This window comes from Amblyomma maculatum, chromosome 2 (genome assembly GCF_055883805.1).
Source record: "Amblyomma maculatum isolate TAMU_Amacu chromosome 2, ASM5588380v1, whole genome shotgun sequence".
Taxonomy (NCBI): domain Eukaryota; kingdom Metazoa; phylum Arthropoda; class Arachnida; order Ixodida; family Ixodidae; genus Amblyomma; species Amblyomma maculatum.
The window spans coordinates 86,240,752-86,262,879 of record NC_139345.1 but is presented as its reverse complement, the minus strand read 5'-3'; the positions used below and the strand labels follow the sequence as shown (position 1 = coordinate 86,262,879).

Genomic DNA, 22,128 nt, shown 5'->3' with positions numbered 1-22,128 from the left:
AAACTATTTTTTACTTCAAATCGGTGTCTGATTTCCTTCTCTTCTTTTCCTCTTTCTCCTCCTGCTCCATCAACTATGCTACATCGCCATCTTCGTGCGCAGACAGTATGCGCAGTGGTGGCCGGGCTCCTCCACTATTTCTTTCTGGCCGCCTTTACGTGGATGCTCCTGGAAGGCTTCCACATCACCTTCGTCCTGATTACCGTGTTCGACACATGGAGGAAGCGATACCTGCGCTACTTTATCTTTGGATACGGCAAGTGCATTGAGACCAGAGTGACCCTGCTCACAAGCGCTATCGGCGAAGTCGATGGCCTCTTAACGTCAATTCTGAAAGGGATGGCTCCAATGTACCGCGATACTTTGTTTTGTCTGCCTACCAAGGTAACCCACCGCACTGTTGAGTGGCCTGCTCGGTCTGCAGCTTTGTGGGTCTGTTTGAAAGACTCTACAAACAGGCTCTTCCGTGCTGTGGGTTGAGGGCTTCCTCCGTGTTCCGTGTTCTGGGGAAATTTCGGGGAAAATTCTGGGGAAAATTTCCCAAGGAGGCTACTGCTGTCGGAGAATACAGGAGGCGACGAGTGTTATATGCACCCTCAGCAACGGTAGCAGTGACGACACCCTAGTAATATGGAAGAGAAAAGAGCTGAAACGAATATTATTTTCACTAAAAATCATGTCAAGAAAGACTCAAAGTTTTTCTGAACAGCATTGATGTTTGGGTTGATTTTACATATTTAAACAATGACTGAGATTCGAGTGGCTGAACAGTATTGCATTACTTCAGGACTCCAAACCTCATTTGAAACGGTCTATGCCGTTGTAGTTCTTTTCGCATAGGACATGATTAAATACCTATATAAGCAATTAAAAGTGGCAAAATTAACAGTTTTGTCAGCTAAACGGCTAATGGCGTTCCAAAGTGCAAGGATGAAACCAAATGTGCTGGGGTACCTTTATTTTGCCACAGGTGAACTAGCTGCAGTGCCTTAGATAATATCGAGTCGGGCCGCGAAACTTCTGATGAGACTGCTTACTTGCGTTCTGTCAGTTTGCAAAGACAAACAAGCTAAATATTACTAAACGACATTACGCTGAGCGGGCACATTAATTTGCACCTGTACAACGCGCCTTTGAAGAGGTGTATATGTTCTGAACCGCACAAAATGTGGCTGCACGTGGTGTGCATACCTGCAGCAACTAAAGAGACACCGGGTAAGTAACAGTTCTCGAAATGCAGGAGTTTAAACTTACATCTCATGATGTAAGTTTATGTATGAACATGATGTAACTATGTTCATACATAGTTATTCCTTGAGTATAAGTAACAATACCACCTCTGCAAGGCATGTTTGTAACAGAGGAAGTAAAGAACCGTGACAACATAGCACAGTCGGTAGCGTAATTAAGTTCACAGTATGCGGCAGCGCGGCCAATTTACTTCGGCGCCCTTGGGCAAGCCAACTGCATATATGGTGGAAAATATGTCCAAACATGCACACTCGATACGCCGTCATCAATACAAGGCTGCTGGGCAGCGAAGCAGTATTACGATCATTTCCCCCCGTTCATACTAGCCCCGTCAGGCTTTGCTGCCAACTGCACATCGCTTAAGATACAACGCTGAAAATCGCGAAATTCTAACAAATTCTAACAGCAGATGGCAGCAGTAACCACCTCCCTTTCTGCAAAAACTGCCTGCACGTACGTACTTAGAAATTTGGGACGTTTTCTGTGAACACGTTCTTGAACGTACTCTTTTCGTACATTATATATTTTCATGACAAAATCAATGTATACGCAGGCTGTCCCTCGGCTGGCTTTTAGATATTTTTCTACTTTGAGCGTCAGTCTCTCTTATTTACTGTGAGCGCGAGACAACCTTCAGAAGAAAAACTTTGTTATGCTACGCATCAGAAGTTAAACCATTTCTATAAATATAGTTATAAACGTATAGTACAATATTGCATAGTTGCCTCACACGTATTAAAAACTGCGCACCCCATTGGCTATACAGTCGGAGGACAAACTTCAGAAGTAAAAGCGTACTATGGCTCGGAAGCTTATATTCCCATCAACGTGTGCATGACAATATCTTATAATATCCTACAGCCCTCACATTTAGCATATGTCTAAAAATCCTGGACTTGGTCTGTCTTTACCAGCAAACAAATTTATGTGATGCCCCGCATAATATGGAATTACCTAGAGACAAAGCAGCCATCGATTTATCAACAGTCGGCTTCCGCGTATTTAACGAGGGCATGCTTTTCATTCGTTCCCGTGATAGTCAGTGAAACAATTTACCGTGTAACTCATGTCTAGTTTGGATGATTTAAAGTAGCATGGCACACTACACAAGAGCCAGGAAAGACATGTTCTGTATCAGTTGTCGGCTCTGCTGCCGCGGGTCTATGAAACAGGATCAATCCGGTCTAGGAGCGTTGCTACTACAGAGTACTGAGATTAGAGGTTCTCACCAGCTGAAGACCATTTCATGTGAGGTCGAGAGCGTCGTAGGATTCCTGGTTCTTTTTCTTTTTTTTTTTCGGAGAGCATGCGCCTAAAGCACATCAAGCATCCACTTCAACACGTGCTATCAGACGCAGCAGTACTCGGACTAAGAGATACGCATATCAAACCTAGACGGAAAGATAATCTGCTGATACGCAGCCCTTTTGAGCCGATCAGTTACATGTGAATGGTGAAATATCTGTTCGTTTTGTGCAATGCCTCCGAGAAACGCAGAAGCGTGTAGCCCGTTTCTTGAGCCTTATCGATGATATAGAGTGAAGTATTTACAGGGCTTGTACTTCTTAGCAAAATATAAAACAAGAGCCAAGTATTGAACGCAAAAAAAAAAGGTTAAGAAACAGCCACTTGACCGCAGCTCGCTTGCTGGCCCTCTCTATGTTATTTTCTTTGTTCAGACATTTCAATTGATGTCGGCCCTTCAGCAATGCTGAAAAGAAAACCAGTGGCGTGACACGGACTTGTTCGCTCTTATTCTAATCGTACACCTATAGCGCCTATAGCGTCTGCGCCAAGCACGGATCCCTGGCTTTGTTTTTTGCTTAGAAATGAGTTACAATTGTATGTTTCTTTCCGTGAGCCATTATAAGAGTCCGTACGCGATACATAGAGCTCTAGTACTAAGCTGTATTTTGCATTGCGTGCCTATCCCAGGTTATCGACATCCTTGCCCGCCCACTGACCGATTCTCGAACCAGCTATGGTGTCAAACACTGAGAAACTAGGCGATCTTAGTCAGATGTAAAAGCGTTTCATGGCAACAAATTTTTAAAAACTATGACATAAATCATATGTATCGCAGTGCTGACCACACTCCTTATCTGTGCATGCCTTTTATGCGACAGTCTGCATAAAACATGGAAATGTGCCGCACCATATACAATCTCATTGCAGAGCGCGTGCCTCTTTCTGCGGCCGTGATTTCACAAATCTCAATAATGATAAAAATGGGTGATGCGATATTTGTACTTCTCAACATTTACCCCATTGCGACTCACCAGAGTTTTACAGCAGTCAGGCGACCAGGCTCTAGTGTGCATAACATGACAGTAAAGCCCTCGGATTACCGCGCTCCATGCAAAGATACCATGCGAAGAACTACTTGTTTTTGACCAGAACAGTGATGAGTATTCTTTAAAAAAGGTAATAGCGTTGCGTGCGCGGAAACATGCGCTTGCAGGGAAAAATCTGCAGAATGAAAATTCTATAACTTCTTTAACATCTTAGATTAACTCTATGTTAGAAATGCCAGTCCGGGTGTCTAGAAAAAAAATTAAATAGTAATATATATAATATATTTCAGTTAATATTCGTACATTTTTGTCAGTAAATATCCTTTGCAACCATGCAGCTACGTAAATAGAAATTATGGAAGAGCGTTGTCGTGTTTCTTCATTTCTTTCTAATACTCGTGTGATGCACATACAAAAAATACGCTTCCAGGCCATCAAAACAGGAAAAAGAATGGTTCGCCCTTTTTGTGCTTTCGTCTCTGAAAAATGTATCTCTTTAGTTTTTTGTGCATTACACAAATCCCTCACGAGCTGCTTTCATATTCTATCTTTCTGGACAGGATTACCTTTGTTGGTGGTCCTCGTTACGGCGGGAGTAAGACCGCAAGGCTACGGAACAAGCCAGAAGTAGGTAACACAGCTGGCGTGGTATTCATAACCTTCATGCGCGCGATGTGACTTCTCTGGACCATCACTGGAGCAGTGTTTACTCTACAGCCATGTATTCAAATTACGCGAGAAGCCAGGAGACAGCACTTTAAAACGCTGTTACAATCGCAAAATAACGAATTCTCCGGTTGTCGGCAACGGCCCGTTCCTATTCTGCATAAACCGGAATTTTCAGACTTCGACGGATCAACTGCCTAAGTACCACGTCACAGATAAGCGTCCGAAACGTTCCGTCGTTTAAAAAATAAACGAAGTCTTTCAGATGGCAGCCTAAAAGCAGTGAAACTAGATTTAGCAAAGCCTTCGGGATTTTCACATAAGTAGACGCGTTTCTCAAGAACACGTAACTAAGCTACCGCAGAGTGCCAAACATTTTATCGACCTGTGTAGCAATGCAGGCTGCATACAAATTGTATGCAGCCATATCTGCTGACCTTGACCCAATAATAGCGTCGAGTTACTTGGCAATAAAAGTAGTGACTTAAAAGGAGACCCTAGACGAATTAGTGTTCGCCTATATCAAGCCACCACCGGATTATAATCATAAAGACTACATGCATATGCAGAAACGGAGTTTTCATGAGCTAGAAAGTTGATCAGGTAATGCAGGCGTCGTCAACACGGGAGATGTTTCAACAAAATATGATGCGTCAAGAAAAGGAAGTTCTAAAAGCGCGGATACCCATGACTAGGCTGCGCCGTCATATGCTCATAGCGGTGATCAGCGGTCCCTTTCATGTCTTGACATCATAGTTTGAATCTAGCGACGAGGAAGAAAATTGCTGCCACCATCTGAAAGACGTTCAAGTGCAATAGCGTTAGTTCATGGGTTTTCAGTGATTGCAACATTTGAGATTACAGCATGGTGGCCACCCTAAGCCCACACTAGAGTGGGCTTGGGTGACACCACGTAACCTAGAGTTGTCCTTAGGGTTGCCGCCATCTTGGGTGGCTAGGGTGGCAACCCACCATGGTGAAGACTGCTTCAAACTTAGAGAAATCCTAAATCAAGACATTGGTGGTCACGTGAAGGACCCGGACAAACTGACGCAAAATCGCCAAACATGAGAAGCAGGAGCTAACGCTGTTTTAAAAAAAAAGTATTCAATTAAAATATAACATGCTCAGCAATAAATGCATCTTCTGCAGCCCACAAGTACTATGACAAACAGAAAACGATCCAAATTTATTTTCACGATGTAAAAACAGACTTCATTGTAGTCAGTACACTTTTTATGCGGGAATAACAGGTAAATTGTATATTGTACTGGCCTAGGCATTCAAGAGCAGAAACACTTTCGTTTTGTGGTTATTCGCAACGTTCTTGAGCGGTCACACATACTACACAGCTTATTAATATTCGAATGAGTACCAATTTACCACGCTGATAACATCAGGGAGGAATTTGTGTATTATCAAAAGCGAAAGTAAGAGGTACCTGCCGGGCGCCGACTGACGAAGCAACCCTAAGGTCGAGACAGGTGCAGTAAGGGCTTTGTCAGACTGCGCCTTATGCGGCTCGGCAACAGTTCGACACGCGCCGGCCGGGGCCGCTTACTTTTGCTCATCATAGTATATAAGCAGTTTGACAGTTACACTTGAGGACTCGAGTAATATTAAAAAAAATAGAGGAGTAAAAAAAGTGCAGTTTGCTGCCGCCAGTGAGATATTTGCCTGCTAAACTCGCGGAATATCGCAAGCACCTAACGAAAGAGGCCGACGCCTTCACAAAGGCGCCATTATGCAAGAAATGGAGACGGAAGTAACGTAAAAACCAGCTAAAATTTGCATACAGGTGCAGATAAAAGTACGCGGATCATGTTATTGCCGGCTAGCATTTTTCACGTATTGCCAACTTGAAACTGGCAAGTGTGGTATGCGCAGGCATGTAGTAGGCGCTAGTCAGCTTCCCATGCAAAAATAATGTTTTGTTTATATATGTAATGGGAAAGTATTGATTGTATATAGAATTTAATGGGATGCTCTTTACATCTGTTCGTACCTGTGCAAAGAGGTCGTTTTACTGCAGGAAGAAAAATGTAAAAAAAAAAATGTTTTCGTGTTCATTTCTGCAATACAGGATACGCAAGAAAGCTTAGCTCAAGTAACGGTATGCAAGCTCTACGACTTCGTTATCTAGGGCTCATCCTGACGCCAATTCTTTACAAGCAAAATAACGCAGGAACTAGTAAATGGTGTACTCAACTCGCAGTCAATGCCACAAACCTTACGTAAAGGTTCGGCACCGGTAAAAATGATTATGCTTCACTGCAAAGCACGTTTGAGAGATCACGAGATAAAATATAAATTTAGGAAGAGTGATAGCATTTGCTCTCCACCAGGGTAGCCTACTTCGGAGAAAAATACTTTTTACCGGTTTCTTCACATATATACACAGCAACAAACTTTGCTACTTTTCCGCTTGATTCCTTGGGACTTTGCTCCTGCCAGTCTCCGAAGGCCAATGGGGACTATACAACACCCTAATCAGCCAGCACGCAACGTCATTTATGCTTTATTCCAACACTGCTATAGGCGTACACAACACGGTGCATAGTGATTTTCGAAACTGGATCAAGAGGGAAACAGGGTCCGTGATGGCATCCTCCTAGAGTGGTTCGCATGAAAAATGCTTTGTAGCATACATAGTGACTGCACAAACGTAAGTTCTCGTTGCGAAAGAACGTTTCCCATTACAAGGCGGTTGCAAGAAGAGCGGCTGAATTAATTTAGTGTCTGTACTACCAGACACTAAAGTAGATAAAATAAGTATTATAAACGGTCTTTTGTTTGATACGGGCGGCCAACCCAGACTGATTTTACGCACAGTGTTTTTGCTGAACCGCTTCATGTAGACTTGGAAGAGCTGATCGTGAGACATACTCCTAGGGAATTCGGAACAAATACGTTCGCCAAACGCCTGGCCCTTGCATTGCCGTATGCATGTCACACCATCGTAAAGCCTCACTTGCATAAGGCACATCTTGAGCAGGAGACTTGTGTTTTATAACAAGAACTTTATCCTATTGTAGACGTCTGGCCTAAACAGGAGTACAGTACGTGCATGTCTTCATTGCATTTGTATAGCCGTGAAGGCTAGTTTAACTCACTCAAATATTCGCTGTGCGGTCACTCTCCGCATTGACATTTCCACATCTCTGGGGTGTATTTGCTTTGTGAACGCGTGCCTAGGGCTGACTGCGTAAGTGCTTCCTATGCGTTTTGCGTTCTGCGCCCTAAGCGCCTTTCGTTTCTTCTTCCTGTGCCGAATGAAGATTTTACCATCCCTCGCGTGCTTCCATTCGTGTTTAGTTTTACGTGGTTTCAGAAAGCCGTATCCGGTTCCCGCCAGGGTCACCTTTCATTCTCCTTTCTGCATTCATCTTCTTTTTTTTTTTTTTCACTTGAACAGCTCTGATTCTGTAAGCACAGGAGAAATTGCGCTGTCACGTTAGGAATGCAAACGTCTTGCACATCTAAATAAAAACAATCCCCCCCCCCCTCTTTTTTTTTTCACATTGAACGCAGTGTCCAATACACCAGAAACATTACATTTAGCGGAAGCTTCAATAATTCTAAATTAAATACACTTACAAATCGTTAATTGACCAATATATTTTGGCTAGAAATCAAAAAATAGTTTTCAAGGTACAATTTTCGTTCAGCAAATAACGGCCCGTAATCACTTGAAAAAACAATAAAACATGAAATAAACATTTACTTACATTCCCTTGCGCGCCTGCTATGCGCAAATTACAAGACATTACAAATCATACTGAAAATTGGAACCTATTTTTGTCGTCAGCAGAGGGGAATGCATCTTTACTGCATTCAGAAGCGTTCCTGGGCTGCTGCGACGGTGATAAATAGATGCCAAGCTTTAAGAAAATGCCTGGAACGTGGAGGAGAAAGACACTTGAGTCCATTCAGAGACCTTGAAAATGACTAAAAAGGCTCGCTCGGTACGGCTACGGCCCTTTCCTCGGCATCCGCTTCTTGATTGAGCGGAATGTCTGGAAAACCGAAAGCACTAAACTCTCGTCGTAAACTAAGAAATATCGAGGTTTTGATGACCACGCCATGTTTCCGAAAGCACGGGCGATGTACGGCGCAAGGGTGCTTCAAATCCAAGAAGCGATGAAAGATTTGATAACTGACGACATCCAGGCACAACAGGGCCATCCGCAACGAAGGATGATCGCGTAGAGGTCGCATCGACGCGATCAATTTACGCCAGTCAACAGCTTACAATCTTAATTTTTTTGCCTGATGTCTGCCACAGGCAGTTGAACTACACGACGTGTTCGAAGAAGATTTACGACGATCGCCGTCGTCACAGGAAGGCTGCTTAACTTAAAATAATATTTCAAATGCGAAATGAGTTAGGCATGGTGTGCGCGACGTTGTAAGGCTAGTGTCTCCACTGGTGTGTTTTTCTTTATAACTCAGTAAACGATGGAATGCAGGCGGCGCCTAAAGTTGGAAAGATACCCAAAAATAAATGGTTCAGTAGGAAATATCTTGATATTTTTAACAAACGATGACTTTCGAAAACAAGAGCAAAAAATATGACTTCAATCCATTAGCTACCCACACGCACCTTTCTTTAGAACCGTGATCACTTGATTGCACGGTACGCTTATGAGCATAAATACTCGTAAATAACCCAACAAAATCTAAGCAGTGAGCGGGACGAAATGTAGCGTAGAAAAAAAGTAACAAGCGGTGCATAACTTTTAATACCTTTGGCGCAGACTATATCGTTAAAGGCCGCAGCGGGATGAATACCAGCTGTCCGCCATTGCTGGCTCATTATTAATGCGAAAGCATTACATTGCTATGTTCACAGATTTCTGTCCGTAGACCGTGTCCGCAGAGCATGTCCGCAGGTCGTTTCCGCAGGCCGTGTCCACAGATCGTGTCCACAGACCATGTCCACAGACCATGTCCGCAGAACGTGTCCGCAGACCGTGTCCGCAGACCATGTCCGCAGACCTCGTCCGCAAAATTGTGTCCGCAGCAGTTGTAATTGCGAAGTGGCAGAGGTTGATTAGTGCTGTCAATCGATAGAGGGTGACGTAATGTTGTGTCTGGAAAAATAATTAGGCTAATAAGTTAATTAGGTAATTTATTAGAATAACTGGTTCACAGGAAAGGCAAGGCGCAGTATCTGCCACATTTGTTCTGTGGACACCTGAACCGCGGGTAAGGGAAGGGAAGAAGGTAAGAGTGAAAGCAGAACGAAAGAAAAGGGTGCCGTAGTGGATATGACGTCAAGAATGTGACGTCAGGCAACCGGAAGTAGAGCCGAGAAAAAAGACATAGGAAGGGATTGGCGCGCAATTTGAAAGTACCAAACAATAAAATGGGCAAACAAGACGTGAAATAAGCAACTGGAAGCAACCAGAAGCAACCAACAGCAGCATCCGTGCTTTCGCATTACTCCAATGCAGATTCTGCGGTGTGTGTGTTTTTTTTTAATTTTTATTCATCTATAATTAGTCCCAGGCCAAGGGCGCCATGGAAGATGAGGCACATTTCGCGTCAAGCTAATTAACTAGTTTCAAATAAAAAGCAAAAACAATCAAAAGACAAGATGGAAGTGGCATAAGCTTTTTTCTCTGAATCTTACCGTAATGACAAATATTTTCTCTTCTCTTTTCCAGCGAACATAATAAATGAGGAGAATACTTACTTCACAAATAAAAAATGAAAATGTGTATCACTTCATGGCTGGTACCTGGCGCACGGACAATACGCTCAAGAAAACCTTAAAGTAGGTGTATCGCACTGATACTCACCTATGATGCAACATTCATACTCAACAAAGCGGATAGCGATTGAATTTCTCACGATGGAGCGAGGTATTGCAAGGAAAGCTAAAGGTCTAACCGTAAGAGATAGAGAGTATAATAAATTCTAGCCTCGTCGCTGAAATGTCGTGAAACGCGGCCGTTTTCTTAACACCTCCCAGTGTTAGAGACCTCTGAATGCACAGCGTTAGGTAGCACTGCTCTCAGTGCTCCAAATCGTAACTCGCCCCGCGTCACACACAGCGGTATAATCATCGCTGACTGCTAGACTGGCACTGAAGCGTGGCTTTTATATTATAATATCCCTGATAACCTTAAGCATCAATAAACGTCAACAATATACAAGTTCGCATGTACAGCGCGAAAAGAAACGCCAATTGGTACGCGCTGTATACTTGCCGTTTTGTTGTTACTCCCCGCGACAAAACTGATTTTAGTAAATTCATCGCCTCTCACAGCGAAACTGACGTCATTCCTTAATAAATGTTTATTCCCTGCCTCTTCCTGTCCCCTCAATCCCGTAACCTGAGAGAGTTCAGCTACTCGTTAAATTCCTCAGAGCAGATGAAAGCGAACAGTGCTTAGAAAATTTTGAAGCGCACTACACTAAGATATATCTGTTATATAAGCCAGCAGCCAAGGCGCCGCTTACAGCTGCGCCGCCACTCGGCAGAGTTGTCGCAGTGACCGTCGTAGAGGTGGCTTGCGAAGTTTTGACGAAGCCTGTACTAGCCTGTATACAGCTCGTGTACACGTATCCTGTTTACCCTCCGATTCGTATATCTAAGTGTAATAAGAACCGTGAAAGCACAATAAAAAAAGCGGTGTAAATAGCCGCTCATCTCTATCTGGCAGTCGTTACTATTTCGAAACGGTAAAATGAATTCTCGGCTTCCAGCCTTATCTGTTAAGCCCACTTTTCCTTTGCATAATTTTCCTGTAACCCAAAACTTTGCGAGAATATGCAGTAATTGTACGGAATACTGCAGAAAGCTAGGAACAGATAGAGATAGAGATAATGGCGGTTGCAAGCGTTTCGTCCGTAGTGTAAGACTGTATGTACCAATCTGCCCTCAAAGCTATATGAGCGCTGAAGTACTGATAATTCGCTCATCATAAGCGGGATAATCAATGCAAGAATTCACTGAAATTCGGCCCCTTTGTACCTCATGTACAGAGCCGTCACGCATGCATATGTTTAAGGGTTATAATGAATTTCCCCACGAATTCGGTGATGTGAAATGCAATGCAGCTTTCTAGTGCAAGCTAAAAGAATAACCTTAAATTTAATGTCTATTGAAAATAGTCCACTGCTGGCTTTAACGATGGTCCTTTTTCGGTTGCATGATGTGCGAGGATAGCGATGGCTTCCGGATGACTGTGACATTAGTCGGTAATAAAACAGCAGTAATCATTCTACCGCCTCCTGACCTGATAGTGATCCTCATAGCGAATATTCATTAAAATATCACTTTGTAATCGACGAAACTTTAACAACACTATTCATATTCGAATCGGTAGCCAATCTCTTCACAATCGATTTGGGAAAAAGTAGATTTCGCACAATTGTAAAAAAAAAAAAAAAAAAAAAAAAAAAAAGAGTATTACTTACGGCGGCAACATTTCTGTTTCACCTTGAGGTCATATTGTAAGAAGGTTTGTTTATAACAAATAAAATATCACTTTTGAGAAGAGAAAACGGCTGACTCTTGGAAACAGTAATCTCCATTAAATTATTCTACTTTCTAAAAATCTCACCATCTAGATGTGTTTATCGTTAGGGATGTGTTTATCGTGTTAGGGACCTAACTACATTTCAATAAAGGGGTAAATGCTTACAGTACTGATCATACCTAAATTAGCTCCGGAGTTCCAGTGAGCAGGCCATACCTGGAAAAACCGCCGATGGTGTTTGCTAACGCTTGTTTGCCCAGCTGTTGGCTCTCGAGGAAGTCCGGAGTGATATGGAGCTACGCTGGGCCGTTGGCTGCTGTTCTCACGGTGAGCAATGACGCGTGTTCACATTTTTTTGGTACTTCTTTACTTTGGTGATCCAACTGTCCCGCGCTCAGTATGATAGAGAATACTGCTCTTGCTGGCATGTATGGCGCGTAAGCTCAACGTTCTGCTCTTCTTTGCACTGGTGTACCCCCAGGAGCAATATGTACGTCCTAAGAACACAATTCATTGCCTTGTTTTCCATTTTCACGTTAAATCAGAGTAGAAAACGCAGCGGTACGCGTTCTACGCTAACTATTCAGCTCCCTGCAGACTGCCACACTTACAAATTCGTGTTTAAACGCAACTCAAAGATTGACCATTCATCACATGTCAGTGTGCTCCACTGCAAAAACTATGCAAAGGTGCACCGATGATGATGTACCAAGAGTATTTCGTATCGCAGGCATTCAGACAGCTGAATTGAAAATCTTGAGTACATTATCGAGGTAAACTGAGCTCTGCTGGCTTTAAGGTATTCGAGTCTAGGCCCCAAGATCCTGAAGAAATGTTCTAAGAGCTTATTGAAAATATTGTATTAGGAACCTTCCTATGCAACAATGTGCTGCGGCTTGAGTGTTCTGGGCATGACGTTTTCAAACAGTGCAGTAAAGTTACTTACGACTAGACGTTCCTGTTGGACTTCGATGTGGTGCATAACTGCGGTCTGATAATTATTCATTGGAATAAACGAATACAAGCCATGTTCTTCACCCTATTAGGATCTAAGTGCTAACTCTCAGCTAGCCGAACAAAGAACCGGCTTGAAATATACTTGCTGAATATGGGGATTGGAAGCATTGTAAATGCATACCCGTTCTCTTTTCACATTTCTGTGTAGTTTTTGTTTTTGTTTGTTTGTTTGTCCTCTTACGTGGAGCCTGCCTTATTATATACGTTCACATCCTCATTTTTCATTCTGCATTGATTTATAAACCATGAGAGTAAGTGTCTCAATACTTTTAAAGGGAAGCTGAAATGGTTTCTTTTTTTTTTTTTTTTACAATTTTCCGAGGTGCGCGCATTACAATATATGGAAATTGTAGATTAAGCTAACAAAATGATTTTGCGCTACCATATAAAGTTATAACGTAATCTACCATTAAATTTGCGACAATTTTCAGGCTTCTCCTCACAGCATTGCAGCAGCGTGGCGAAACTACAGAATGACGTCATAATGGGTGACGTTTCGAATTTTAACTTCTTTAGCCCAATTCCTTCTGCGGGTCACCCAATGCCCCCGAACGACGTCTCGCGAATTTTATACTCGTTGGCATCGGTTTTCTTTCCCCGAGCAAACGTTTAGGCGTTGTAAATGCATCACCTCTAGAGATGACGTCATCACTGGTGTCCCACTTGTCACCGTGCACCGCGGAGAAACCTAAATGCAGAAGTAGTTTTATTCAGCGATTGCGTCGTCAATTTAGATGCTAGCGCGAAACGGCTTGACATAATTTAATCTTAGCCCCCACACATTTGAATCCTTTAATTTAGTTGAATTCTCAAATATCTTCAGTTTCCCTTTAATATAATGCAATCTGACTGCAGGCTGACTAAAATCTCAGGGAACTTGCTGTATTTAACGATGTCACCAAACTATGGCTATTTGCATTAATAAAAAAACTATAAGTGTTTTCTTTTTTTTTTTCTTTTTTTTTTTAAGAGCAGGAACACGGCATATACCAATGGCTAGCTACAAAGTCTCCTCTCAACTGCACAACTATGATCGAGAGGCAAACATTTGCAACCTAATACAGATGCTTCGCTTATTCTCAGACTTGCGTATCCTCTTCGCTCGCTTAATCTGAAATATGGCCACGTTCTCCGAGCCGGACTTAAGGTTGATGTTACAAAACTGATTCCCGCAAATGCCAACAGCATACCCAAAGCAAATTAAGTAAGTGCTGAGTGCGTACCGAACAAAACTTGTGCATGCTTCTTCATTTTTTTTCTCCTGGGATATGCGTGTCCTTAACCCTCCCGGAAATGTCGGGAGCAATTTCGATTAATGTTCTTGTTGCGACAGTAGGTGTGCCGGGCAAAGAAGCACACCACCGTTCCACTCAGTGTTGTTGCCGTTCAACGCACGCAGGTAAACTTCGCCGTGCTGGTGTTCACCATTCGTACCACGTGCCGCCTGTCCAAGCAGACAACGTCGGGCGTCCGACTGGAGACTGCAAGGCAAGCGAACCTTACCTCAGCCAAGCAAAAGACAAACATTTCCTAAGCACGTTGATGCAAAGTTCACGATGCATGCACAGGTACCAGACGGCGGCGGCGGCAGATATGCGCACTCTGCTTGTCTCGATAAAACGCGTCTTTGTGCAAAAGCTTGAAAGCAAGCCGTCTCTTCTTTCAGCCCTGTTTATACGCCCAGTCAAGCACGCGTGCCGTAGCTTTAATGTCTGTAGCCTGAGCGAAAAAAAAACGAGAAACGGGACACAACGGAATTATATTGGCTTGGAACGTTTTTTTCGACCCTTGGAATAGAAACTTGTCGTTTGTTGCGTGTGCCCTGGGCTTCTTATTCGTTAAGGTGTAATCTAAAAAAAATATATATATACAAATTTGGCGACGTCAACCATGAGCCCCGAGTAGGTTTTGTGTTGAGCCGTTTAGTCACATCTCGATGAATGAGAAATACGATTAAGCATTTCAGTGGCATTGAACATTCTAACGGAATGGAATATACCAGGCGTTGAAATATCCCATACGATGACCATCAGGTATAGAGGGTTTGGCAGGCCTCAGAGTTTTGGAGAAAATGCGTATGCTTACACCAGCAGCGGAAGATAAGGTCATAAAAAGACAAGACAAACTATAACGTTTCGAATTCCCTGGCGATGTTTCCCAGCGCAATACGGATTCTCGGAAATCTCTTGACATTTATGATTGATTGCGATCGTAGGCGAATGTACATTTGAGCCAGCGGGTGCCAAAATACTGCTATCGGGAAACCAAACTGGCGCTTCTCGTAATGCTTAGACCTAGGCGCAAGCGTTACCGACTTTGAGAGCGATCCTTTATTGCTCGGCTCCTATTACCATGCCTTCCTAATGTATCTGTGTGGTTTCGGCGTTCACTATTCAGCAGATGCCAGTGCGACGATGCCATTTCGACATGACAAAATGAAAAAACGACTGGGTGCTGATATTTGTTTCAATATTAGCGAACAAGAGTCATTGCCGCACACGAAACAAGCAGCTCAAAGATTAAATATGTTTACCAGAGATTGCAGCGTAGCGGTAGCAAGGACGAGATGAGAAGAACGCGACAAAAGCGCTTGTGTTCGCGCTCTTCTCGCCTCGTCCTTGTTGCTACTGCGCTTCAATAATAATAATAATAATAATAATTGGTTCACAGGAAGGTAAAGGCGCAGTATCTGTCACACCTGTGTCTGTGGACACCTGAACCGCGCCGTAAGGGAAGGGAGGAAGGTGGGAGTTAAAGTGGAAAGAGAGAAAGAGAAGCCGTAGTGGAGGGCAACGGAGTAATTTCGACCACCTGGGAATCTTTAACGTGCGCTGACATCGCACACGTTAAAGATCCCCAGGTGGTTGAAATTACTCCGTAGCCCGCCACTACGGCTCCTCTTTCTCTCTTTCCACTTCAATCTCCAATATGCAAAACCAATTATCCAGTCGCTTTATTTTAAGTATGTTAATTGAATGTATTTTGAATCAAGCTTAAGAAAGACACACTCTTCAGGCACAAAGACTGGGAAAGAAAACGTCGCAAGAGAAAAAGAGTAGTTACCGGTGCGACATTTTAGCTTGCACGGAGCTGAATCACGTGTCTCCAAACCAAGCCTCTAGAGCGAAACGTTGCTTGAATTGCCCCGTCTCGCGGAAACTACCGACATTCCAATATGCTGCCGGAGACCCCTGCAAGTGCAGCTCGTCGGCGAGCTTTAGGCGATTAAGTCATCTCGTTTACTCTGTAGCCCATAAAGGTTCGCACGTGACTCTCATAGCCGAAACTTTCGGGCAATCATCGCACCTGCTGTCCTCTCGACGCCCAAGTTCACGCCTGTTGCAGACTGCGGGAAACTTCACGGTCCTCCTTTATCGTCCAGGGAATGCACATCATTCTTTTTACGCTTACCATAAAACGGGGCTCTCAGCGCGTGAAAAAACGCCTGCCGCAGCGCTGAGTTCTGAGGAACACATCCAGTGCGACGCCATTTTTTGTATGTGTTCACGTATAGGTACTGAAGGTCGACAAGAGGAAACCACACAGAAAGAGCGAAAAAAAAAAAGGTCCAGCACTTTCCAGCAGTAACAAAGAGATTAACACAGCACCCACACAAGCCCGCGTCAACATACGCCGCCCGCTGCTCTTATCGTCTTGAGGTCGACATGGGTTTTTTTTACGGCTGGATCGGACGGCCTTTATGCTCTGTTTTCTCTAGCCAGCTATCCAGCCGTACAAATAGAAAGGACAGGTGGCGACGGCCCCTTTAAGCGCTTCCATATCTTCCCTATTGTCCGTTTTTGGTGCTTGCACTCGAAATCGCTACCCAGTGACTCTACAACGCTGGCGGACAAGCATATACATAGAGCTGTATAGTTTAAAGACTCTCTTTCTTTGGCGTCGTTCAGTGTTCCTCGTATGAATAACCGACCTGTGACCGTCGGCTTAAGGAGCACGAAGTGTTGTAGTCAGCTCCCCGACTGCAAAACGGAGCAGTCTGCGCGACCCGCTGTTGTGCACGTTTGCTAAGCTCGTTAATCACCGTGTGGTCGTTGCTTCTGCGATAATGCGATAACCATCTTAGCGTTGAATCAGCAGTGCTTGAGGCTGTAAGGCTCTGCGAGTAGTGTTGAGGCAGGTATACTCTTTTTCATTTTAACAGCAATAGAATATCGCACTGCTCACATTGGTTGAACATGTATGCTGTTCCTGTTCTATATAAGCGTGAATTTTCCTTTATTCGGGATCGTTCCACCTGATTCAAACAGTTTTATTATCGTCTAATACAAAAACTATTCCCCTAACGGTAAAGGTAATAAAGCCTTCACAAAATGGCGCGCACTTGACAAGAAGCACAGCGTTTGTGTAAGGCGGGCGAATTTGAATGAAGACGAAGGGCGTTAACGGCGTTAAATTTAAAGGCTTCCTGGAGCTGAGGAATGTGACATAACTGCGACCAACTCCTCTACGTCATCCACCAGAGCCTACAATGCAAATTCAGTGTTAACTATGTTACTGCCAAACGCGTTCGAAAGGAAGACAACATGCGTGAGCCATACCTCGCAGTGGCATAGGTAGCTTTTTATTCGGAGGATAGGCAGAGGTACCAATCATGTCGATACCCTTGCTTCCGAATAGTTGCGTATATTGAAACTACCGCTCAGTAAATTCGATGAAAATTATGTTGAACCGAATTATGATGTTTTTCTCAGTCGGTCGGACATAAAGATTTAGAAAGGAGCAATCTGAGTTCAATTTCACCTTTTTCTTGCAAAACACATCTGCACTACCTCGTGACGCGGGCCAATAAAATCTGATTAAGCCGGACCATACAAGCAGGCTGCGTAGCGATGTGTTACATGGTATAAACGTTATCACTCTGGCTTCTGTCGCTTGCCTTTCTCGCAGGCGTTGGATTAGGACGACGGTGATAATGTTGCCCCTGCTGGGACTCACGTGGCTGCCCGGATTTCTCATTCTGGACAGCAGGCCGGCATCCGTGGTAGCCGCGTACGCCTTCTGCATCCTGAACGCGTCACAGGCAAGTCTAGATACGGGCAGTGGAAGAAGAGATGCACTCGTGTCGTATTCATATGCCTTACCGGCTGCATGTACTACCACTTTATTGCGCCAGCTCCAGCACATCGCAAGCCACTTTCCGCTGTACGCTGCTACTGTGCAACTTACCATTCTACGTCAAGCGCAGAGAGCTCGATACTTCCGAGAATGCAGTCATTTGTACCGCCCTCGTGGTAGAGTGTGGCGCATGAAGAAAGAACTGCATTTGCATAAAGTGACTGCAAAGACAGAACTCAAGGCGAGAAAACCAGACAGAAATAAAATGTCTTGTCGTGCGTCTGCCTGACTGGCATGTCGAGTAGAATAGTCACACCATCTGCCGTCGTCGGTGGACGCGGTGATTTTCCAACGACTCTATGCATGCCATTTCTAATAATTTCGTCCGCAGCAAGTTAGCAAGGAAGAGGAGAGGAGAAGGGGAGAGGGGGAAGCGCTTTCCCTTAACATTCTTGCGCACGGGGCAGCGCCCTCACAGTCTACAGATGATTGCACTCAGATCCGCCATCTTACAAGTGTTCTAATCATTGAACGTTATTAATGTAAAACATAGCGGCACTGAACTAGGTTCGTAGCCAGACGTAGAGCATTTCGTTTGCTAATCTTAGCCATTCTTGTCCCAACAAATGTCACTGGTTGACTGACTTCGCTTTATGAGTATACTTAACAGAACTAAAGAAATGACTATGCGCAAATTTTTAAATCCAACTGATCACAACTCATACGAACAGCTTTCTAAAGCTGACCATTTCACTTGGGTTTTATATGCATTAAAAAAAAAAAACACTTTTGATCACTAAGAAATAATAAAGCAGAAACAAATAATAAAATCTAACAAAGATTTAAAAAAAAAACTCTACGTCACTCCCGCCTCCCCCTTCACCATCGCCACTCCAGAGATAGTTCCTAATGGTCTTTGCTTGCATTTCAATTTTTTTCTTTTTTTGCCGAATTTCTCTTTTAAGCATTTGTAGCAAATTGCACTATTCCAGGGGTGCGCACTGTTTCTGTTCCACTGCGCCCTCAACCGCAGCGTCAGGCGAGTGGCCGTAAGGAAGTTCAAGTCAAGCCAGCTATTCGACCGCTGCATTCCAGTACGTCTTTTCCTCCTCCGTCTTCTAGCATTCCATCTGACTGTCCGTGCACACTGCGAATAACTTTAACGCTGGACAAATCGCACGCTGCAGGACTTATCATAAGCCAAAAATAAATGGCGAACTACACAGGAGAACTGAGTGCGCACTCTGTGCGTTCGAGATCCACAAGTGTCAAGAAGACCTAGCAAAGATAGAGAGCGCGGGAGACATAGGACTCGGTGTTTCTCACTGTTTCTTATCTCTCCTGTGTTGCATCCCTGCTCTACGTCACGCCAAATTGCATCGAGTGCCCCAGTCCTTAGTGAATGAAGGAGAAAATTTAATCAACTGGCGAGATTTTTTTTTTTTTTTTTTGCACTAGAGAAATCGTGCCTTTTCATGTTTGATAAAAAAATGGCAGATGCTTTATCTTAGTTGGCTAAAATGTAAAAGATTTGCGCTAGCAATACGCTTCAATCCTGTTTATTTTTTCTGTCTGGGCTTTTTTTGTCTGTGTTTATACGACCACAATGACAGAGGTGATTGACCCCGTAGAGGTTTAAATTAGAAGCGGCCGTTTGGGAGGAAACAAATATGAAAGAGAGACAGAAAAGCGATCGCTAAGTAATTATTAGAGCTTGGATTTCAAATTTTAAGCAAGCTTCAGATAAACAAAGGCGAAATCAATGAGTTAGGTATTTAGTGCTATAGCATTCTAAAATCGCTTCATACTAATGAGCATTGGGAAAAGCATCCACACCTGACGACTGGTCTTGGAAATAACTCACATTCTAATCCACGCAGTTCATGAGAATGCTAAGGCGATCGGACAAAAGCAGAAAACTTAAGGTAGGCTTTGGAAAACGTCCAAATTTCCATAGAATACAGAGTTCTAAACAACGTCACAGAAAATGGAATGAGTGCACGGAGTTTTTCCAGGACAGGTTTGGTCAGCCGGGTGTTGTTGACCATTTTCTAACTCCATGTGAAAGTGTGACTTCACTCATTAAGTTCAAGTTTCAACTGAGACGATATTTTCTCTGCTTCCTCTCCTAATATGCATTTTGCAAGCCTTCGTTATTCTCCTCCCTTCAGGCTCAGTGGCGGCGGAACAGCAGCGGCGAGGAGCGATGCAGTTCATCCACGGTGACTTCGGATAGTCGCGTGATCGCGACGATTTTCGGCAAACGTGGGAGCTTGTCGTTCGCCTCCGGAGAAGCTGCTGTGCATGACCCCATGGCTGGGAAGTTCACGAGCACGCTTAGCAAGTGTCTAGGAAGCGCGAACGTCGCTTACTGAACTGCTTTGCATCAGAACCCAGAACGCTTGCGACCGCTCACGGCTTTTCGCCAAATAAACCTGCGTGTATGTTGCTTTGTGAGCCTGCGTGAAAAAAAAAAAAAAAAGAAAAAAAGAAAAGTCCGATCCAAGTTTAGTGGCGTGCCCTAAAATTATTTTCAGAGGTCACGGCTGTGCGGAAACATGTCCGTCTGTTTAAGCACGAGGTTAATAGAAAAAAAAATAAATACTGCACGTTCTGCGTCGGGTCGAACACATTTTCGACGATAAGGGGGAAAATGGGTCCTACGCGTAGAACTCCTGCTGCGCCTTGATGAGATTATTTAACACGGTACAAAACGAGGAGTTTCAGGCCACTTGTGTGCTAATCCGTATTTCACAAATAATTTAAATGTAAACACATGGAAACATTCCCAACGTGCTCTAATAAGCAAATGGACTAACAAGCAATATCTACCGTCTTATTTCAAGCGATTAAAAAATAACACTGATAATTTTTTATTGCTTTTTGTTGCCTCGTGCCTAGCTTTACTCATTTTCAAAAGAAATATCCTGCTAAGCTACGGAATATTCAAATGTATTCCTAGGTCGGCTGCTCATAACCGTTAAGCAAACTCGCCGGGACATATGCAATTGTGCATGGTGCATGGGGGTGTTCGCGTCTATACTCGTATTTCCGCTGATCTAGTCTGAGCTACAGTGAGAAGCCTGAACAGACGAACTGGAAACAGCGTGTCTTCAATATCCGAAACCAAATGTTTTGCCAACGGCACTCAACTACATGCAATCCGCCACGAATGCAAGGAAAGAAATTGCACCATTGCACCGTTTGTGCCTTCTTACCAGTCGCCCCCTGCAGGCCGTTAATATAACTACGCTGAGCATAGTCCTTAAGTAGAGCAGCAAGGAAGACGGAAACGACAAGCGCATTACAATGTTTAGGGAGGGCATACACAAAGTTTATTGTAGGCTCGGTAGAATGATTATAATCCTGGCGCTTCACCGCAGTGTGTGACGGGAGTACTCAGAGATGGCGCTTCATGCTCAGGTTCGTGCTGCATCCGCTTTCAAGGCGCGTCTTTTTCGAACAGTAAGTCACTTAGTCGAAACCGCCCTGGCCCACTCCTAGCCGTGGTGCGAGAAGAAATGTTATTTTAATTCTATAACCGTTAGATCCGAAGCATGTTTTATTTTAGACCACGAGTAACACAGTCAAGCACTGCCAGTTTCACTTGGTCAGTAGCTGTCCTATATACACTTTTCGCTAGGCGTTATGGAGAACTGTTATCGCGCACCGAAAGGCACAAAATGCTACAGTTTTCTCATTAAAAAAGGGAGGGGAATTTTAGGAAGCTGTTGGAAGTTTTACAGAACGAGAGCTATTTGCTTAAGGCTTAAGATATTTGAGTTGGCAGTTTTCGAAGTCAAAACATACAACTGCAGATATGTACTCCACTGGCATGTTATAAATTTGCTCTGACTCATTGCCGCGCATATGAAGCAAGATTTGAGTAAATTAAGGAACGGAAATGTGTAGCGATTATAAAAAAAGAATTTAAATATGGCGAGGAGCATGAGCCTGAGTCATAGTGGCAATTTTCCAGTATCTACGTCACCGCGACGCCACAAACTCATGCGCGCGGAATCGTTTGTTTGGCCTTTTGCGAGTGCTTCGCCAGTGCATTGGGACGTCAATGTCATAGTTTTTCTGCAAAGTATGCTGGCGATTTGAAAACTATCGACGCCAGAGTGTATGCGTGCTGCGATCTCGCTGGCAGTGAACTCGCTCGACAAAACTTCACGCAGCATACCGCGTCGCAAGCCGTTGCAGATGTCGTCCCGAGAACATAATAGCAAATAGAAACCTCGGCAACACTGTTCTGCTTCATTTTGTGCGTAACCAAAATTGAGCAGCCACAATGCATCGTTCCACTGATTTCCCACTGCTGGAAACCTGAA

At 43.8% G+C, this 22,128-nt stretch overlaps 1 protein-coding gene across 1 annotated transcript; it reads left to right on the top strand.

Moving 5' to 3' along the window:
- The first annotated feature begins 162 nt into the window (after window positions 1-162).
- On the top strand, window positions 163-20,261 carry LOC146199208 (adhesion G protein-coupled receptor L2-like). The gene is made up of 6 exons (XM_084592072.1): window positions 163-276; window positions 14,118-14,206; window positions 17,627-17,759; window positions 18,787-18,888; window positions 19,966-20,138; window positions 20,192-20,261. The coding sequence occupies exons 1-6, from the start codon at window positions 163-165 to the stop codon at window positions 20,259-20,261; spliced, it is 681 nt and encodes a 226-aa protein (XP_084448198.1).
- Window positions 20,262-22,128: the final 1,867 nt, after the last annotated feature.